This window comes from Myotis myotis, unplaced genomic scaffold (genome assembly GCF_014108235.1).
Source record: "Myotis myotis isolate mMyoMyo1 unplaced genomic scaffold, mMyoMyo1.p scaffold_m19_p_3, whole genome shotgun sequence".
Classification (NCBI taxonomy): domain Eukaryota; kingdom Metazoa; phylum Chordata; class Mammalia; order Chiroptera; family Vespertilionidae; genus Myotis; species Myotis myotis.
This window is the reverse complement of record NW_023416335.1, coordinates 146,645,630-146,661,150: the sequence shown is the minus strand read 5'-3', so window position 1 is coordinate 146,661,150 and position 15,521 is coordinate 146,645,630. Positions and strand designations below refer to the sequence as shown.

General features: G+C 42.3%; 2 protein-coding genes across 2 annotated transcripts in view; one reads left to right on the top strand and one right to left on the bottom strand.

Moving 5' to 3' along the window:
* CCT2 (chaperonin containing TCP1 subunit 2) overlaps window positions 1-8,989 on the top strand; it is a 22,096-nt gene extending 13,107 nt beyond the window's left edge. The window contains 6 exon segments of the mRNA XM_036298069.1: window positions 277-396; window positions 768-896; window positions 1,081-1,184; window positions 4,378-4,477; window positions 5,375-5,516; window positions 8,708-8,989. Coding sequence (XP_036153962.1) covers window positions 277-396; window positions 768-896; window positions 1,081-1,184; window positions 4,378-4,477; window positions 5,375-5,516; window positions 8,708-8,738 — 626 coding nt within the window. The 3' untranslated portion in view covers window positions 8,739-8,989.
* LRRC10 (leucine rich repeat containing 10) overlaps window positions 1-15,521 on the bottom strand; it is a 16,419-nt gene extending 898 nt beyond the window's left edge. Inside the window, exon 1 of the mRNA XM_036298080.1 lies at window positions 14,484-15,521. Coding sequence (XP_036153973.1) covers window positions 14,691-15,521 — 831 coding nt within the window. The 3' untranslated portion in view covers window positions 14,484-14,690. The remainder of the gene's footprint in view (window positions 1-14,483) is intronic.

The window sequence follows — 15,521 nt, the reverse complement described above, 5'->3', positions numbered from 1 at the left end:
CTGCTTGGACTTGGATCCTACCTAGCTTTACCTTATTTGTTCAAGCTGTGTAGCCTTGGATAAGAAACGAAACATCTCTTTGCCTTAATTTTATCATTTCTAAATGATAATGGAACCTATCTCATTAGGTTTGTTATAAAGTCTAAACCAATTCATAGGTGCTTCAAACAGTGGTTGGCATATAATAAGTAATCAATTTTTTAAAATGTTATCTGTCCATTACTGCTTGTTAAAAAACAAGTTTTAAACCTGTTTTGTATTTAATTATGTTCATAGGTGGTGAAATTGCCTCTACCTTTGACCACCCAGAACTTGTGAAGCTTGGAAGTTGCAAGCTTATTGAGGAAGTCATGATTGGAGAAGACACGCTCATTCACTTTTCTGGGGTAGCCCTTGGTGAGTGATCATGTAGATCCTGGTTTAGGTTCCTAAATCTTTGCTAGGCTCTGTTGAAATGAAAAAAACAAACACAAAAAACAGTTATATAGTTACTAGAATATGATGTGTCTTAATTCTTGTGAAGTAATCTCTTTTGAGGTCAGCCTTATATTCTTATCTTTGGGAACAGTGCATTTTCAACATACTTGTTTTTTTAGGTAATTTAGAACTGTTATGAACAAGGGTTGCTGGTAGAGAATGTGTAACAGTGGAAGACATAGCAGTTTCAAAACAAAGTAATATAACCAACACTTACATAAATGATAGAAGGCAAATTTTTATGTTTTATAATTAAATGCTCATTGTGACATATTATTTTTTAACATTAGGTGAGGCTTGCACTATTGTTCTTCGTGGTGCCACTCAACAAATTTTAGATGAAGCAGAAAGATCTTTGCATGATGCTCTTTGTGTTCTTGCACAAACTGTGAAGGATTCTAGAACAGTTTATGGAGGAGGTAAAACATTTTATTTCTTAAAGTATAGTATAAATTGTAAGTGGTTTTTAATGGTTCTTATAGAAACTATATATTGCCTTTGCACTTAATTTTCAAATGCTTGATATATCTAAGGGAAGTCAGTAATTTAGTGTCTTCGAGACAACTAAGCATAATAGTATTTTATTTAATTTTTAATCCATAGGCTGTTCAGAGATGCTGATGGCTCATGCTGTGTCACAGCTTGCCAATAAAACACCAGGTAAAGAAGCTGTTGCAATGGAGTCTTATGCTAAAGCACTGAGAATGGTAAGTTAAAAATAAGAGATCTGAACTTAAATTATGTTGGTTTTGATGGTTTTTAATTAAATATCCTAGCTAATAAAAGAGAAACATGGTCATTAGCTGTACGTCCGCTACCCTTCCCATTGGCTAATCACGGCGATACGCAAATTAACTGCCAGCCAAGATGGCGGCCGGCAGCCAGGCAGCTTGAAGCGAACATGAGGCTTGCTTGCTTCAGTGATGGAGGACTCCAACGTTCCCCGCCTGCCTTGCCGGCCTTTGAGCTTGCAGTTTGAAACATTGTTACAAATATAGAAGCTAAACAAAACCCCAGAAACCTGCTTTCAGCTAGCCGGGATCTCAGAGCTGGAGTTGATACAGTGTCTCGATTATAGAACCCAAACAAACCAGATACCTGCTTTCAGGAGTGGAGGCCTAAGAGCTGGAGCCAGAGCTAAAGCTGGCCCAGAATAAAAAGAAAAAAAGGAGTGGTTGGGAGCTTCAGTCACCCGCCAGCCTGAAAACAGCCCTCATCCTCTCATCCAGGCTGGCCAGGCACCCCAGTGGGGACTCCCACCCTGATCCAGGACACCCTTCAGGGCAAACCAGCCAGCCCCCACCCGTGCACCAGGCCTCTATGCTATATAGTAAAAGGGTAATATGCCTCCCAGCACCGGGATCAGCAGAGCCGCGAGGCCTCCCAGCACCTGGATCAGCGTGACAGAGGGCGGCGCCCCAACCACCTGATAGCCCTGCGGCTCTGCGTGTGACAGGGGGCAGGGCCACAACCTCCCTATCAGCCCTGCTCTTTTCGTGACAGGGGAAGGTGCCCCAACCCCCTGATCAGCCCTGCTCTGTGCCTGATGGGGGGAGCTCCTCAACCCCCTGATCCCCCTGCGGCTCTGTATGTGACAGGGTGCGGCGCCCAACCCCCCCCACCCCACAGGCCCTGCTCTGTGTGTGACGGGGTAGAGCCATAACCTCCCCATTGGCCCTGCCCTGAGTGTGAGAGCGGTGGCGCCCCAACCCCCTGATCGACCCTGCTCTGTGGGTGATAGAGGGCGGCGCCCCAACCCCCTGATCAACCCTGCTCTGTGTGTGACAGGGGACGGTGCCCCTACTCCCCTATCGGCCCTACTCTGAGTGACGGGGGAGCTCCTCAATCCCGATGGGCCCTGCTCTGTGTATGACGGGGGAAGCTCCTCAACCCCCTGATCAGCCCTGCTCTGAGCGTGACAGGGGGGAGCTCCTCAACCCCCTGATGGGCCCGGCTCTGTGCATGACAGGGGGGAGCTCCCAAACCCCCTGATCGACCCTGCTCTGTGCATGACAGGGTACGGAGCCCCAACCCCCCTGATGGGCCCTGCTCTGTGAGTGACGGGGCAGCGCCCCAACCCCCTGATTGGCCCTGCTCTGTGCGTGACGGGGTGGCGCCACAACCTTCCCATCGACCCTGCCTTGAGTGTGACGGGGCGGTGCCCCAACCCCCCAACCGGCCCTGCTCTGAGCCCGACCAGGGGCTGCACCTAGGGATTGGGCCTGCCCTCTGCCACCCGGGAGCAGGCCTGAGCCATCAGGGCGTTATCTCCTGAGGTGTCCCAGACTGTGAGAGGGCACAGGCCGGGCTGAGGGACCCCCCTCCCCCCCCGAGTGCACAAATTTTTGTGCACCAGGCCTCTAGTCTATATATATAAAAGGCTAAGCAACCATCTGACCATCTGATCGTTAGCTATGACACCCGATGACCACCGGGCAGACGCTCAACGCAGGAGCTGCCAAGCTGCGGTGACTTGGCAGCTGTGGTGACTGGGCAGCTGCGGTTCTTGGGTGACGCACCCTGGCACCAGAGAGGAGGAAGCCCATTCTGGGGTGCGACACCCGAGAACTGCCCTCTGGCAATCCAGGACCCCTTGGCGGATGTCAGAGAGCTGGTTTCAGCCTGATCCCCGCAGGCCAGGCCAAGGGACCCCACCTGCCAGAGGGACCCCGCTCACTCTGCAGACGCCCTTTGAGGTGTGGCTCGCCAGGGAGGGACCATGGGAGGTTGGCTCCAGGGCATGTCCCGTCTGTCTCACCCAGTCCCACCCCGCCAGTCACCTATGTAATTTCCTTTTAATGTGCACAAATCCGTGCAATAGGGCACTAGTATTTTTTAACTTGGACACAAAATGTTTATTTTCTTGCCTTTAAGAAAAAGAACTGGTTCACACTACTTTTACATTTGATTCTGGCCCTGGCTGGTGTGTTTAGTGGTTAGAGCATCACCCTGCACACGGTCAGGGCTTGTGCTAGAGGCAACCAATTGATGTCTCTTTTTCACATTGATGTTTCTTTTTCTCTCCCCTTCCCCCCCTTCACTCTCTAAACACCAATAGAAAAATATACTTGGATGAGGATTGACAAAACAAAAAAATTTGATTCTGGCCCTAGCTGGTTTGGCTCAGTGGATAGAGCGTAGGCCTGCGGACTGAAGGGTTCTGGGTTCAATTCCAGTCAAGGGCATGTACCTCGGTTGCACGCTCTGTTCCTGGTCAAGGGCATGTGGAGGGCAAGCAATCGATGTGTCTCTTCTAACATCGGTGTTTCTCTCTGTCTCTCCCTCTCCCTTTCACTCTCTAAAAATCAATGGGAAAATATCCTCAAGTGGGGATTAAAAAAAACAAATTTGATTCTGGAGTTTATCCTCTTTGAGTAGTGATTAAAGGGAAGCAGATTTTACAGTGTTAATGTATTTTTAAAAAACTACCCTAGCCGAAACCGGTTTGGCTCAGTGGATAGAGCGTCGGCCTGCGGACTGAAAGGTCCTAGGTTCGATTCCGGTCAAGGGCATGTACCTGGGTTGCGGGCACATCCCCAGTAGGAGATGTGCAGGAGGCGGCTGATCGATGTTTCTCTCTCATCGATGTTTCTAACTCTATCTCTCTCCCTTCCTCTCTGTAAAAAATCAATAAAATATATTTAAAAAAAAAAAAAAGCTATCCTAGTTAGGCATAAATGTTTTTTTTTGTTGTTGTTAATCTTCACCCAAGGATATTTTTTGCCCCAACCGGGGCCAGCGATCTAACCTACAACCCAGGCACATGCCCTTGATCAGGAATTGAACCCTCGACCCTTTGGTGCTTGGGCTGATACTAACCACTGGACAACACCGGCCAGGGCAAGCGTAAATGAATTATACTAGAATAGATAATAACCATTTGTCTTCTCTACTTCATAGTTGCCTACTATTATAGCTGACAACGCAGGCTATGACAGTGCAGATCTGGTGGCACAGCTCCGAGCTGCCCATAGTGAAGGCAATACAACTGCTGGACTGGGTAAGAAATCAATTGGGACCTTGTAGTAGTTAAGAGTAACTTTTACCAAGTTCTTTACCTTTTTAAAAAAATGAATTATCATGGTAACCATATAAAAGACTCCTGTGGCCCTTTTGTAAGCATTACATAATCTAGGAAAATGTTTTACTTCATATTCTCAACACTGCCAAACTTTGTTACTCCATAAAAGGCATAAATCTAGTTAAAAGACTTGTAACTAGTTTGTTATATTATGACTATAGAATTTAAGTACATAAACAGTACTTACATTCTGAAATAAGTGTAAACTTCGCTATACCTATTGTAATAAAATCAGTATCAATTCCTAATCTCACAGTAGACTTATTCTGACACATTCTTGAATGCAGATCTCTGACACATAGATAAAAGTGGCCAAAAAGGCAAATTTAATTCAGATAGAAAAATATCCCAACAAACTACTCAGGATGTTATAGAAACAGTCTTAGAGGGTAAGTAATCTGGCCATTGGACAAGAGAGCTGATGAATAATGATCTGTATGAAGATGAGGTTAGGATTCTCACAAGAAGAAACCTATTTGATTTCTAAATTCTCTGTTCTAGTGCTTAAGAATTATGATAATTAGTGAGCAAATTTTCTATAATAATTTTATATATATGTTCAAGATAGGTAGGTGATCTAGTATAAAATTTTGTATAAAATATTCATTATTTGACTTAGGAGTTTTCCATTAATACAAATAATCAGTAGTTGATGTTTTGATTTTTTAAAAGGCTTTTCTTGAGTCATAGACGAGTCATTGGGTGCTGTAATTTTATTATTTGTGACAGGATTAATTTCATTTCTTAAAAGTCATTAGTGATGTTTTGATACTTGTTAAAACCATAGTTTGTTTAGTATAAACTTTTTCTTTCCAGATATGAAGGAAGGTACTATTGGCGATATGGCAATACTGGGCATAACAGAAAGTTTCCAAGTGAAACGGCAAGTTCTTCTGAGTGCAGCCGAAGCAGCAGAGGTGATTCTGCGTGTGGATAATATCATCAAAGCAGCACCAAGGTATTGGAGCACTTTATAAAACATTTCTTAGAAAAAAATTATTGACATGGGAACAAACAGGTAGCTGCATATATTTGATATGGTAGTTGATAGAAAGTGTAGCCATTTTTGCCTAGATAAAAGTATTACGCAAGTTATTTAAAATATGTAATCACAACTCTTAGATTTAAGCCAGAAAAGCTTAGGGGTGTAGGGTATGGTGACACAGGGTAGCTCTCAGGATTGAACGGCACATAAAAAGCCAGGTTTGGAAAGGTCAAGAACCAGAGAGCTTGGGGGCAGGGGAAGAGCTGATATCTTATAATGGATCAGCTCCACTCATTTCCTGTCCTGGGCACACTTTTCCATACTGACATTATTTTATTTTTCTTTTTTAGAACGATGAGTTTCCTGTAGTTCCTTTATTTTATTAATTTCAAAGAGGAAGGGAGAGAGAGAGAGAGAAACATCAATGATGAGAGAGAATCATTGATCGGCTGCCTCCTTCATGCCCCCCACTGGGGATCGAGCCCACAACCTGGGCATGTGCCCTTGACCTTTCAGTCTGCAGGCCGACACTCTATCCACTGAGCAAAACCCGCTAGAGCTATACTGACATTCTTTTTTTTTTTTTTTTAATATATTTTTATAGATTTGAGAGAGAAAGGGAGAGGGAGAAAGAGATAGAAACATCAATGACGAGAGAGAATCATTGATTGGCTGCCTCCTGTATGCCCCCTACTGGGGTTGAGCCCATAACCCAGGCATGTCCCCTTGACCAGACTTGAACCCGGGATCCTTCTATCCACAGGCCGACACTCTATCCACTGAGCCAAACTGGCTAGGGCCATACCGACATTCTTAAGCACATAATGAGCAGAGTTTCTTGCATGTTCCTATATCAGCTTTTCTAAGATGTCAAATTCTTTTAAAAGTCATTCACATTAAAATGATTAAATGGCAAGAAAATTTTAACTTTTGAATATTCAGTTAATAATTTTAGTTACTCTTATTAATAGTTACCAAAATCATTTCTTTTTACCTGTTAGTGATGGTTCAGGGAGATGTGAGGGAATGGTGGCATGGACCAGGAGGTAGAAGTGAAGGTGATGGTGAGAAGTGGTTGGTAAAAGATACATACTTTGAAGGTAGGATTTGATTATGGGTTGGATGCAAGAAGTGAGAGGAAAGGGAATTGTGGCTAATTCAAGGTTTTTGTAGGGAGAAATAGAATTTCTCTTATCTAAGATGGCTTTGGGAAGGAAGAAGGGGATTTCAATTGGGGAATTTGAGATGTCTTGATAGTTGAGTTGGGTAGTTGACTTTGTAGTTTAGGAGAAAGTTGGAGCTATAGTTATAAATGTAGGAGTTGTCAGCCTATGTGTGTTATTTAGAGCCATTAGACTGGCCCAATCCCCAAGGGAATGAATGTAGTTAAAAAAGGAAAGCAGTTTTAAGGACTGAACACTGAAGAATTCCAGTTTGGAAAGATTCAAACTGGATTCATGGTATAACCTCTGCTTTTATATTTGAGATTTTTCATAATACAAAAGGTGGGAATAGCGGGGGGTTGCTACTACAGTGGGAGGAAAAATCAAGAGAATGAGTATCCAGAAGCCAAGTGAAGAAAGGATTTAGGAAGGAGGAGTGATCAACTGTCAAAATGATGCAAATAGGTCAAGTAAAATAAGGACTGATAATTGACCTTAAAAATTGGATTTAATGCCCAGCTGGTATTGCTTAGTGGTTGAGTGTTGGCCCATGAACCAGGAGGTCATGATTCGATTCCTGGTCAGGACACAAGCCCAGGTTGTAGGCTCGTTCCCCAGTAGGGGCAGCCGATTGATAGTTCTCATTGATGGTTCTCTCTCTCTATCCCTCCTTCCTCTCACTAAAATCAATTAAAAAATATTAGAAAAAAATTGTTTAATCACAGGCCATTGGTAATCTTGACAAATAGTTTTAGTGGAATGGAGGGGGGTGGGAAAAGAGGAATTGGAGAAAGTGTATATAGACTGCTTTTTTGAGGAGTTCTGTGAATGGGAGATCAGAGAATAAGAGCAGGAGTTGGTTTTAGACAGGAGCACAAGGAGTTAATCTGGAGTAATAGGAAGGAAGTTGGAATGCTATAGGAAATTGTACCTTAAAAGCCCAAAGTTACAAATGACTTTTTTTGTGCAGAACCCTGCATTATTCATTTCATTGACTTCTGTGAGAGGCAACTATCATAATACTATTAGAGGAAGGAAAGAGTAGAGAATAGTGATTTGGATGTAGAGAGAACAGATGAAATGGTATTTAAGTCTGTGATGTAGTAGAAAGAGGACTGGAATGAAAAATCTAGAGATTCCCTGCTTCTGGTCCTAGGAAGATAGGATAATGAGGAGCACTTCCCTCACCAGTTCCCATATTTTGAAATAGAAAATTGGTAAGAAGGAGAAGATGACAGAAAGTTTTTTTTGGAAGTAGTGCCACCAAAGATGACTAAATGCAATTATGATTTATCTCTTTATATGATTCCAGTATGCTGTCTATTCTCCTTGAGTCTGTATTCATGCTTTTCTGCTTCTCTTCCTAGTAACTGTTGTGTTTATTAGAAGCAGTGTTTCTCAAGTCCTAGCTTCTTGAACAGGCATTAAGTAAATAATTTCACTAGTACCCCTACCATGCCACCTTCCTGAGCCATTCACTATATGGTTACAAGAGAATAAAAGTTTAACATGTAAGAGGTACTATTGGCGAGTTACTCGACCCCATCACCACCTTACCTGTTGGATTTTTTTTTTTTTCCTTCAGTTAGAATAGTGATCCAGAGATTTTCATCTGGAGGTTCCTACGCCTTGTCATTTTACAGTTTCTGGTTAAGAGTAACTGTCTTTGACTATTTTAGTAAAATTCCCTAACACATAGTAGTTGCAAACATGAATTAACCATTTTTTGGAAAATACATATTAATCATTTTCTGGAAAATGACGTATTTGTTTAAGTAGGTTGTTTGGACAAGAAGTTAAGAACTGCTAAATTACTATAGACCATATTTCATAGATATATAAAGTCTTCTTAATAAAATGATAATTGAGGGATGTTAGGTAAAAACATCTTGTAGAGAATTGGATTATAATGGTCTTAATAATATAAACTTTAGGTTACAATCATGCTTTTCATTCTCACATTGACTTTTTTCTAAAGTGTATGTTGTATAATCCTTGCAGGAAACGTGTCCCTGATCACCACCCTTGTTAAGCATTCCTATATGCTGTTATGCTCTGGACCAGTTCATAGCAAAGTTGTTTGAAAGACTTCGACTTCTTAAAGAAGACTATGGAATCGAAATTGATCTGTGGTTCTTATATCCTTAAATTTAGACATTTAGCTGACCTTTCATTTTAACATGGGTCTAACTTATTTGCTGTTCATGCTCCATAAAATTCAGTTGTTTTAAAAGTACATTTCTCATACTGTGCATCAAAATAAAAATTTGAACAATTACTACATCTTACCTTTTTTAGTGATTTGTTACTTGTCACTTAGTGGGTATGGATGATTGTACTTTCAGTATAGAGTTGTTTCAACTTAACTACTGATTGACCTTAAACATTAATGAAATAATGATCTTGGTTAACATACGTCCAAGTCAAATGTGATACACATACACAAATTTTTTGGTTCTCAGTTATACATAACCTTTATTAACTAACCATTTATTTTTATTTAGTGAAAATACCTAGTCTTCAGTACTCATTTAATTTTGTATAGCCTAAGCGCGCTCTCTTATGTAGGAAAATTTATGATGGTTTTTGTTACTTCAAGTGGGAAAGAGTCATTTTAAAAATATAAATATTTTTATTGATTTCAGAGAGCAAGGGAGAGAGAGAGAGAAACATCAGCGATGAGAGAATCATCTATTGGCTGCCTCCTGCACGCCCCACACTGGGGACTGATCTCAGGAACCTTGAAGCCCTTACAGATTTTATTGTCATTGCCCTAGAATACTCCAAGTTAACAAAATTTTTAAAAAATATGTTTTTATTGATTTTACAGAGAGGAAGGGAAAGAGATGGAGTGTTAGAAACATCAATCAACTGCCTCCTGCACAACCCCTACTGGGGATTGAGCCCACAACCAAGGTACATTCCCTTGGCCGGAATCAAACCTGGGAGCCTTTCGTCTGCAGCCGAAGCTCTATCCACTAAGCCAGTGGTTCTCAACCTTCTGGCCCTTTAAATACAGTTCCTCATGGTGTGACCCAACCATAAAATTATTTTCGTTGCTACTTCATAACTAACGTTGCTACTGTTATGAATCGTAATGTAAATATCTGATATGCAGGATGGTCTTAGGCGACCCCTGTGAAAGGGTTGTTCGACTGCCAAAGGGGTCGCGACCCACAGGTTGAGAACGGGTGCACTAAGCCAAACCAGTTAGGGCCCAAGTTAACAAGGAGGTGAAGTTCTAACGTAGGCCCTTCTAATTTCTGTGAGTTTTAGAATAGAGTTTTTGTTAACTCAAAAACAAAATATGGAAGCAGTGATCTTTATTTTCACAAGACTTCTGTAACATGGAAATAGAGATTTGGAATGTACATTAATAATCACTGCATAGAAAATAGTCTAAATGCTCAGGATTTTAAAATTTCTTCTAGTAGCCTTCAGGGTTTTATTTGCAGGAGAATGTGTGCTGATTACTCTCTTGAGCTCTCCTCAAGCCAAGGTCTGTTCTTGGCCTGCTTGGACACCTTGAGGCTTTCCCTGTATGACTGCTTCACAATTCTTTGTGTGCTTGTTTCCTGTGATTTAACTCAGGAGGCAATGGTAGGAGAAGGAATCACTATTTCCCCCTGTTTTCACTCCTTGTGGAAGTGGCTGTATCCCTGTGAGACGTACCAATAGTTGCTTCACAGGGCAGCCCCTCTTATGGCTCTCAGCTCTTATTGGATTTGGGTAACATTTCTGTTACCTTTTCAGTTAGCCATATAGGTCATGACAGCTGCTGCTGTTCTGGTTTCTGTGTATCAGTATTACCACCTCAGTACTGGTTTTTCCCTCCCTCAATCCTGTTCAGTAATAGTTCCTGTATTAAAGTCTCCCCGTGTAAACCGTATGGGGCAGGGGTGGGAGTGTGGGGGGGGGATGTGAATGAATTTTTTTGCCAGGAACCTGACTGATAAAAGTTAACAGAATACTCTTTGTATAGAATTATTTCCTAAAGTCTGCCTAGACTAGTGTAGTAGAACATTCATAGAACAAGTGTAAAGAGGACTTAATGTTTTTAAAATTAGAATTATTGCCCTGGCCTATTTGGGTCAGTGGATAGAGTGTTGGTCCCGGGTTTGATTTTGGTCAAGGGCACATGCCCGAGTTGCGGTCTCAATCCCCAGTAGGGGGTGTGCAGGAGGCATCTCTCATCATTGATGTTTCTCCCTTCCTCTCTGAAATCAAAAATATATTAAAAAATAAATAAAATTAGAATTACTATAGAACATTCCAGCTTCTCAATAGGAAGAATACGGCAAACGTGATTTCACAACTTCATTTTTAAATTGTGAGCTATACAGTACATACAGGTATTGAAAAGGTTATATGAATTGACTTACGCAAGACCCTGAGGATAGTACACATACCATGCCTGGGCTGGGTGCCTGATAAAATCTCCAAAATTCAGGTAACTTGGTAGAATTGTACTAGGCACTGGAGATTCACAGATAAATATCACTTGTTTCCTGTTCAGAAGTAGTCCAGAAGGGAAAAACATAAACTTAGTTGTTTTTTTAACAGTGTTAATACCCGTTCTATGGTAGTGAGATTATAAAGGTGTATGCATTTTTTTTATAGTGATAAAGGCCAGAGAGTAAAGTGTCTAGCAGATACACACCCATGTCTTTAGTCCGAGGCCTCCTGCCCCTCAGGACTCACAAGGGTTTAGTGCCAAGGAATAGCCTCATGTTTTCAAGTACAGCAGTTCCTCATGCTCTTTTCAATTTTTCATGACGTGGATAAGATGCTGTAGGAACTTAACTCCTGTTTATATCAGCCTATGGTAAAATTGGTTTTATATGTCCTTTTGCTTAAAGTTGTAGAACCTCTCAATGCTAAGTGAGGACTTAACTGTACTTGGTGATATTGTTGATTCTAGAATACATAGGGAAAGGGCAAAGTCTATTCATTTAGAAATTTAAAAGTGAAGTCTTTAGTATTATGTCTGTGTTTTCCTATTTAGATAAGCCAGAAGCATTTGACCACATGGCAGTTATTTCTCCTATTCAAGACTAGATACTGTTGTTGAAAATTTTATTGAAAACGGAAAAGTTTTTTCTATGGCATTTATGTTTTTTCCTTCAAGCAAGGAACTATACTAATAGTAGGGTAAATATAAGTATTGTGCTGCATGGCATAAGAATGTGGTATGTAAACATCAACTGTCGCCTGCCAGGCACTTTTCTGTGCTCTTTATACACAGTATTAGTTTAATCCTTGTAGTACTTGAGAGGTAGGAACTTAACCATTTACTGATGAGAAAACTGAGGTACACAGATGGTAACCAGTAAATGCCAAACATGGGATTTGACCTCAGGTAGTTTGAAGGCCAGGCTCTTAATCATCATACCACACTGCGCTTTTAGTTAAAATTTGAGTCTACATGACTGTTATGCCACATGCCCACTTTTTAAATGTGAAATTACATGTTACATGTTAGGACCAAAAAAAAAAAAAAAAATTGGCTTATTTCCATAGAATGCATATTAAAGTATTTTGGTTGGCATCACTCATTTATGGAAGCTAAAATTCTGTACAAACTTCTGGAAGAGATTTTCCTCTGATGCATAACACTTTAAGGTTCCGGACTTTTAAAATCATAAGTAAAGTTACATTTGGTGCTTCAACATTTTCTGCTTTTTAACTTTCTAATTGTGTCAGAATTTCAAGAAAAAGAGTAATGGAAGTGGAAATAGGCATTTACATAGTTACTATATTAAAATTGATTGAAACCCTATAGTGTAAATATTTTGTATAGCAAAATCAGTGGTGATTTCTTAATCATATTGTTTGAGAAATGTTTATTATGTATTATTTTAAAAGAAAAAGGTTTGTGTGCAAATGTTTATAATTTAACATTTGATTCAGACTGGGTAGCTCATTATATGGGAACTCTGTGTAGCTCATGTGGTTTCACTTTGCCTTATGGCTTGTAGCCGTAGGTCATGGGGCCACACTGGAAAAGGTGGGTTGTTAGTCTTAGGAGGGGGAAGACAGGGTCAAAAGAAAGTCAAAGCCAAAACAAGGGGCGTCATCCTGTACACCAAAAGGTTTTGGGTTTGATTCTTGGTAAGGCCAAGTAAAGGAGAAAGCCAATGGATGTTCTCACATTGGTTTCTCTCTCAGGTGAGCATTAAAGTCAAGTCTGACTGGTGTAGCTCTGATTGAGCGTCAACGTATGACCCATGACAGTTTGAATCCCAGTCAGGGCACATGCCCAGGTTTCGGGCTTGTTCACAGTAGGGGGTGGGGTGTACAGGAGGTGGCCGATCAGTGGTTCTCTCTCATCATTGATGTTGCTAACTTCCTCTCCCTTTCTCTGAAATCAATAAAACCATATTTTTAAAAAGTCAAAACTTTCATCATAAGGCTGCCTGTGGGCAGAAAGTTTCTAGCATGAACTGAGTATAGTTTAGTTTCAATCATTAGGAATGAGTAAATAGACTATAAATACTGCCTGTCTAATAGAAATCTGGGCTCATTACTAAAGGAGTTAAATGTTTGGCAACCTATTACATTTAATGATTAAAGTTTAATCAGTGGGTTGCAGGTACTCTACAGATTGGGAGTGGTGACAGGAAGACTGTGATATGAAACTTCGTCTGGTTTACCAAGAAATATCCGTGGTAGGAAAACATGAAAACAGCCTGCTGTGTAATGTCATTTGAGAACCAAACTTTGATGGGTTAAGATGCTTTTATGGCAAAAAGCTAATAGTATGTTTTAGTTAAGATGACATTTTAGTGTCCTTGATTGCTGAAAAAGGTTTAAAGAATTTCTGTCATTCTTTTTACATAAAGAATTGTGTTCTCAAATCACCCACTGACAGCAGCTTCTTTCCCTGCTGCCCCCCAAGTAGCAAAGGAACATTTTACTCTCATGAGCTTTCGTCCAACAGCAAGGAGTCATTAAAATTGAGATACGTTACTGACTAAAACTGGTCTGTACAAACACCAATAGAACAACTTCCCCCTGTTTCAAATGAATGAAATGAGCAGTTTCTTTAAAGTATCCATGGGAAGAAGGTCACAATTTACATACTTTTAAAAATGTCCAAAATTCCTACGTTTATACACTGATCATCAAAAGGACCCTACCTACAAAAATCAAATCAAATCAGAGGTACTTGAGGCTAAAGAGGCAAAAGCTGCCTCTATACCACAACCTGCAATCCAAATTTCCAAGTGCTTGTTTCAAGTGAACAGATCCCCCACCTACTCCCTTTAACCTGGTAGATTCTGGAAACGTGGTTTCCCTCCATGGCAGGGAAACAGTGGGGCCTCTCCACAGGCAGCCAGGGTTACCACAAGGCTGGATGAATGAGACCACATTGCCATGGAGAGGTTCCACTTCCGACATGACTTCTAGCATTGTCAGCGAAGGAAACAGTTCAGAGCAGACCTTGGGTCAAACCTTTTAGGAAAAATGAGCCAAGTCAGCACGAACCACTGTCAAGTTTAAGGTGGCAGCCTTTGCAACAGCACGGTCTTTCTGTGAGTGACTGACTGGGTAGAAATGTCCTTTTAAAGAGGCCTGAATTAGTCATATTTTCATACCATTTGTGGTCACTCATAGTAAGAAAATACATTTGCAAAGGGCTGGAGACAGTCTTTTTCGGTAAGTTCTTTACAAAGTCCTTATTTGAGGTGCTCACGGCCTCCTGACCAGCCACTCTGGAGAGTGGAGGAGGCCACAGAGCCCCAGTCCTTGCTCTTCACTGTTTCAAAATACCTACTTGGAAAGACTGGTTTTCTGGCAAGGAAGTTGTCATGCTGCCCTTTGGGAGAGAGATTTGCCAGACTTTTCTTCTTGGTGTGATTTAGGGATTTCATCCGACTCCACTGGCTCCTGCTGGCGGAGATGCCCTAACTGTCCCAGAGCACTGGAGAGGTCTCCGGAGATGCCAGCTGGGCTCCTGGCATTGACCTACCGCCGAAGCTCCTCAGGAGTTGGTAGGAGGAAGTGGAGGAGGTGGGGCAGGTGCCTCCTGGCTTCCCTCGGCCAAAGCATAGCGCCTGGCTTTTCTGTGGTCAGGCTCTGGTGTCTCCTCTGCCCATCTTCCCACGCGGCGCACGCCTTTGGCCACCTTGGGGGCATTCCTGCAAGGGTTGTGGTCGTAGATAACCAGCTTCAGACTTGACAGGTGGGCCAGGCTGGGGAAGTAGCAGATGTTGTTCCGGTCCACGTCGATCACCTCCAGGAAGGGCATGTGAAGCAACACAGGGGGGAAGTCGGTCAGCAGGTTGCCTGAGAGCCAGATGGTTCTCAGCTCCCGGAGTCGCCGCAGCTGGCCTGGCAGTAGACGCAGGGCGTTAGAGCCGGCGTGCAGAGTCTTCAGGAGACTGAGCTCACACACCACATCTGGCAGCTGGGTGAGGCAGTTGGCCTCGACCCACAGGGTCCGCAGGTTCTGGAGCAGGCTCAGTTCATTGGGGAGATCGCAGAGTTTGTTGTTGCCCAGGTAGAGGATGCAGAGCTGTTTCAGAGTACACACCACCTGGGGCAGTGCCTTGAAGTTGTTGAAATCCAGGGCCAGGATCTGCAGGTTCTGTAGCTGCCCCAGCTCCAGAGGCAGGCTGCTGAGGTGGTTGTCACTCAGGTAGAGCTTGACCAGCTCCCGGAAGGAGCACACGTGCACGGGCAGGCGGCGGAGCTGGCTCCCACTCAGATCCACCATCTTGTCCAGCGGCATCTCCCGGAGGTCTCTGACCACGAAGTTCTGGCAGCGGTCAGCAGGGATGAAGGCCACGAGGGCCCTGATGGTGTTCCCCAT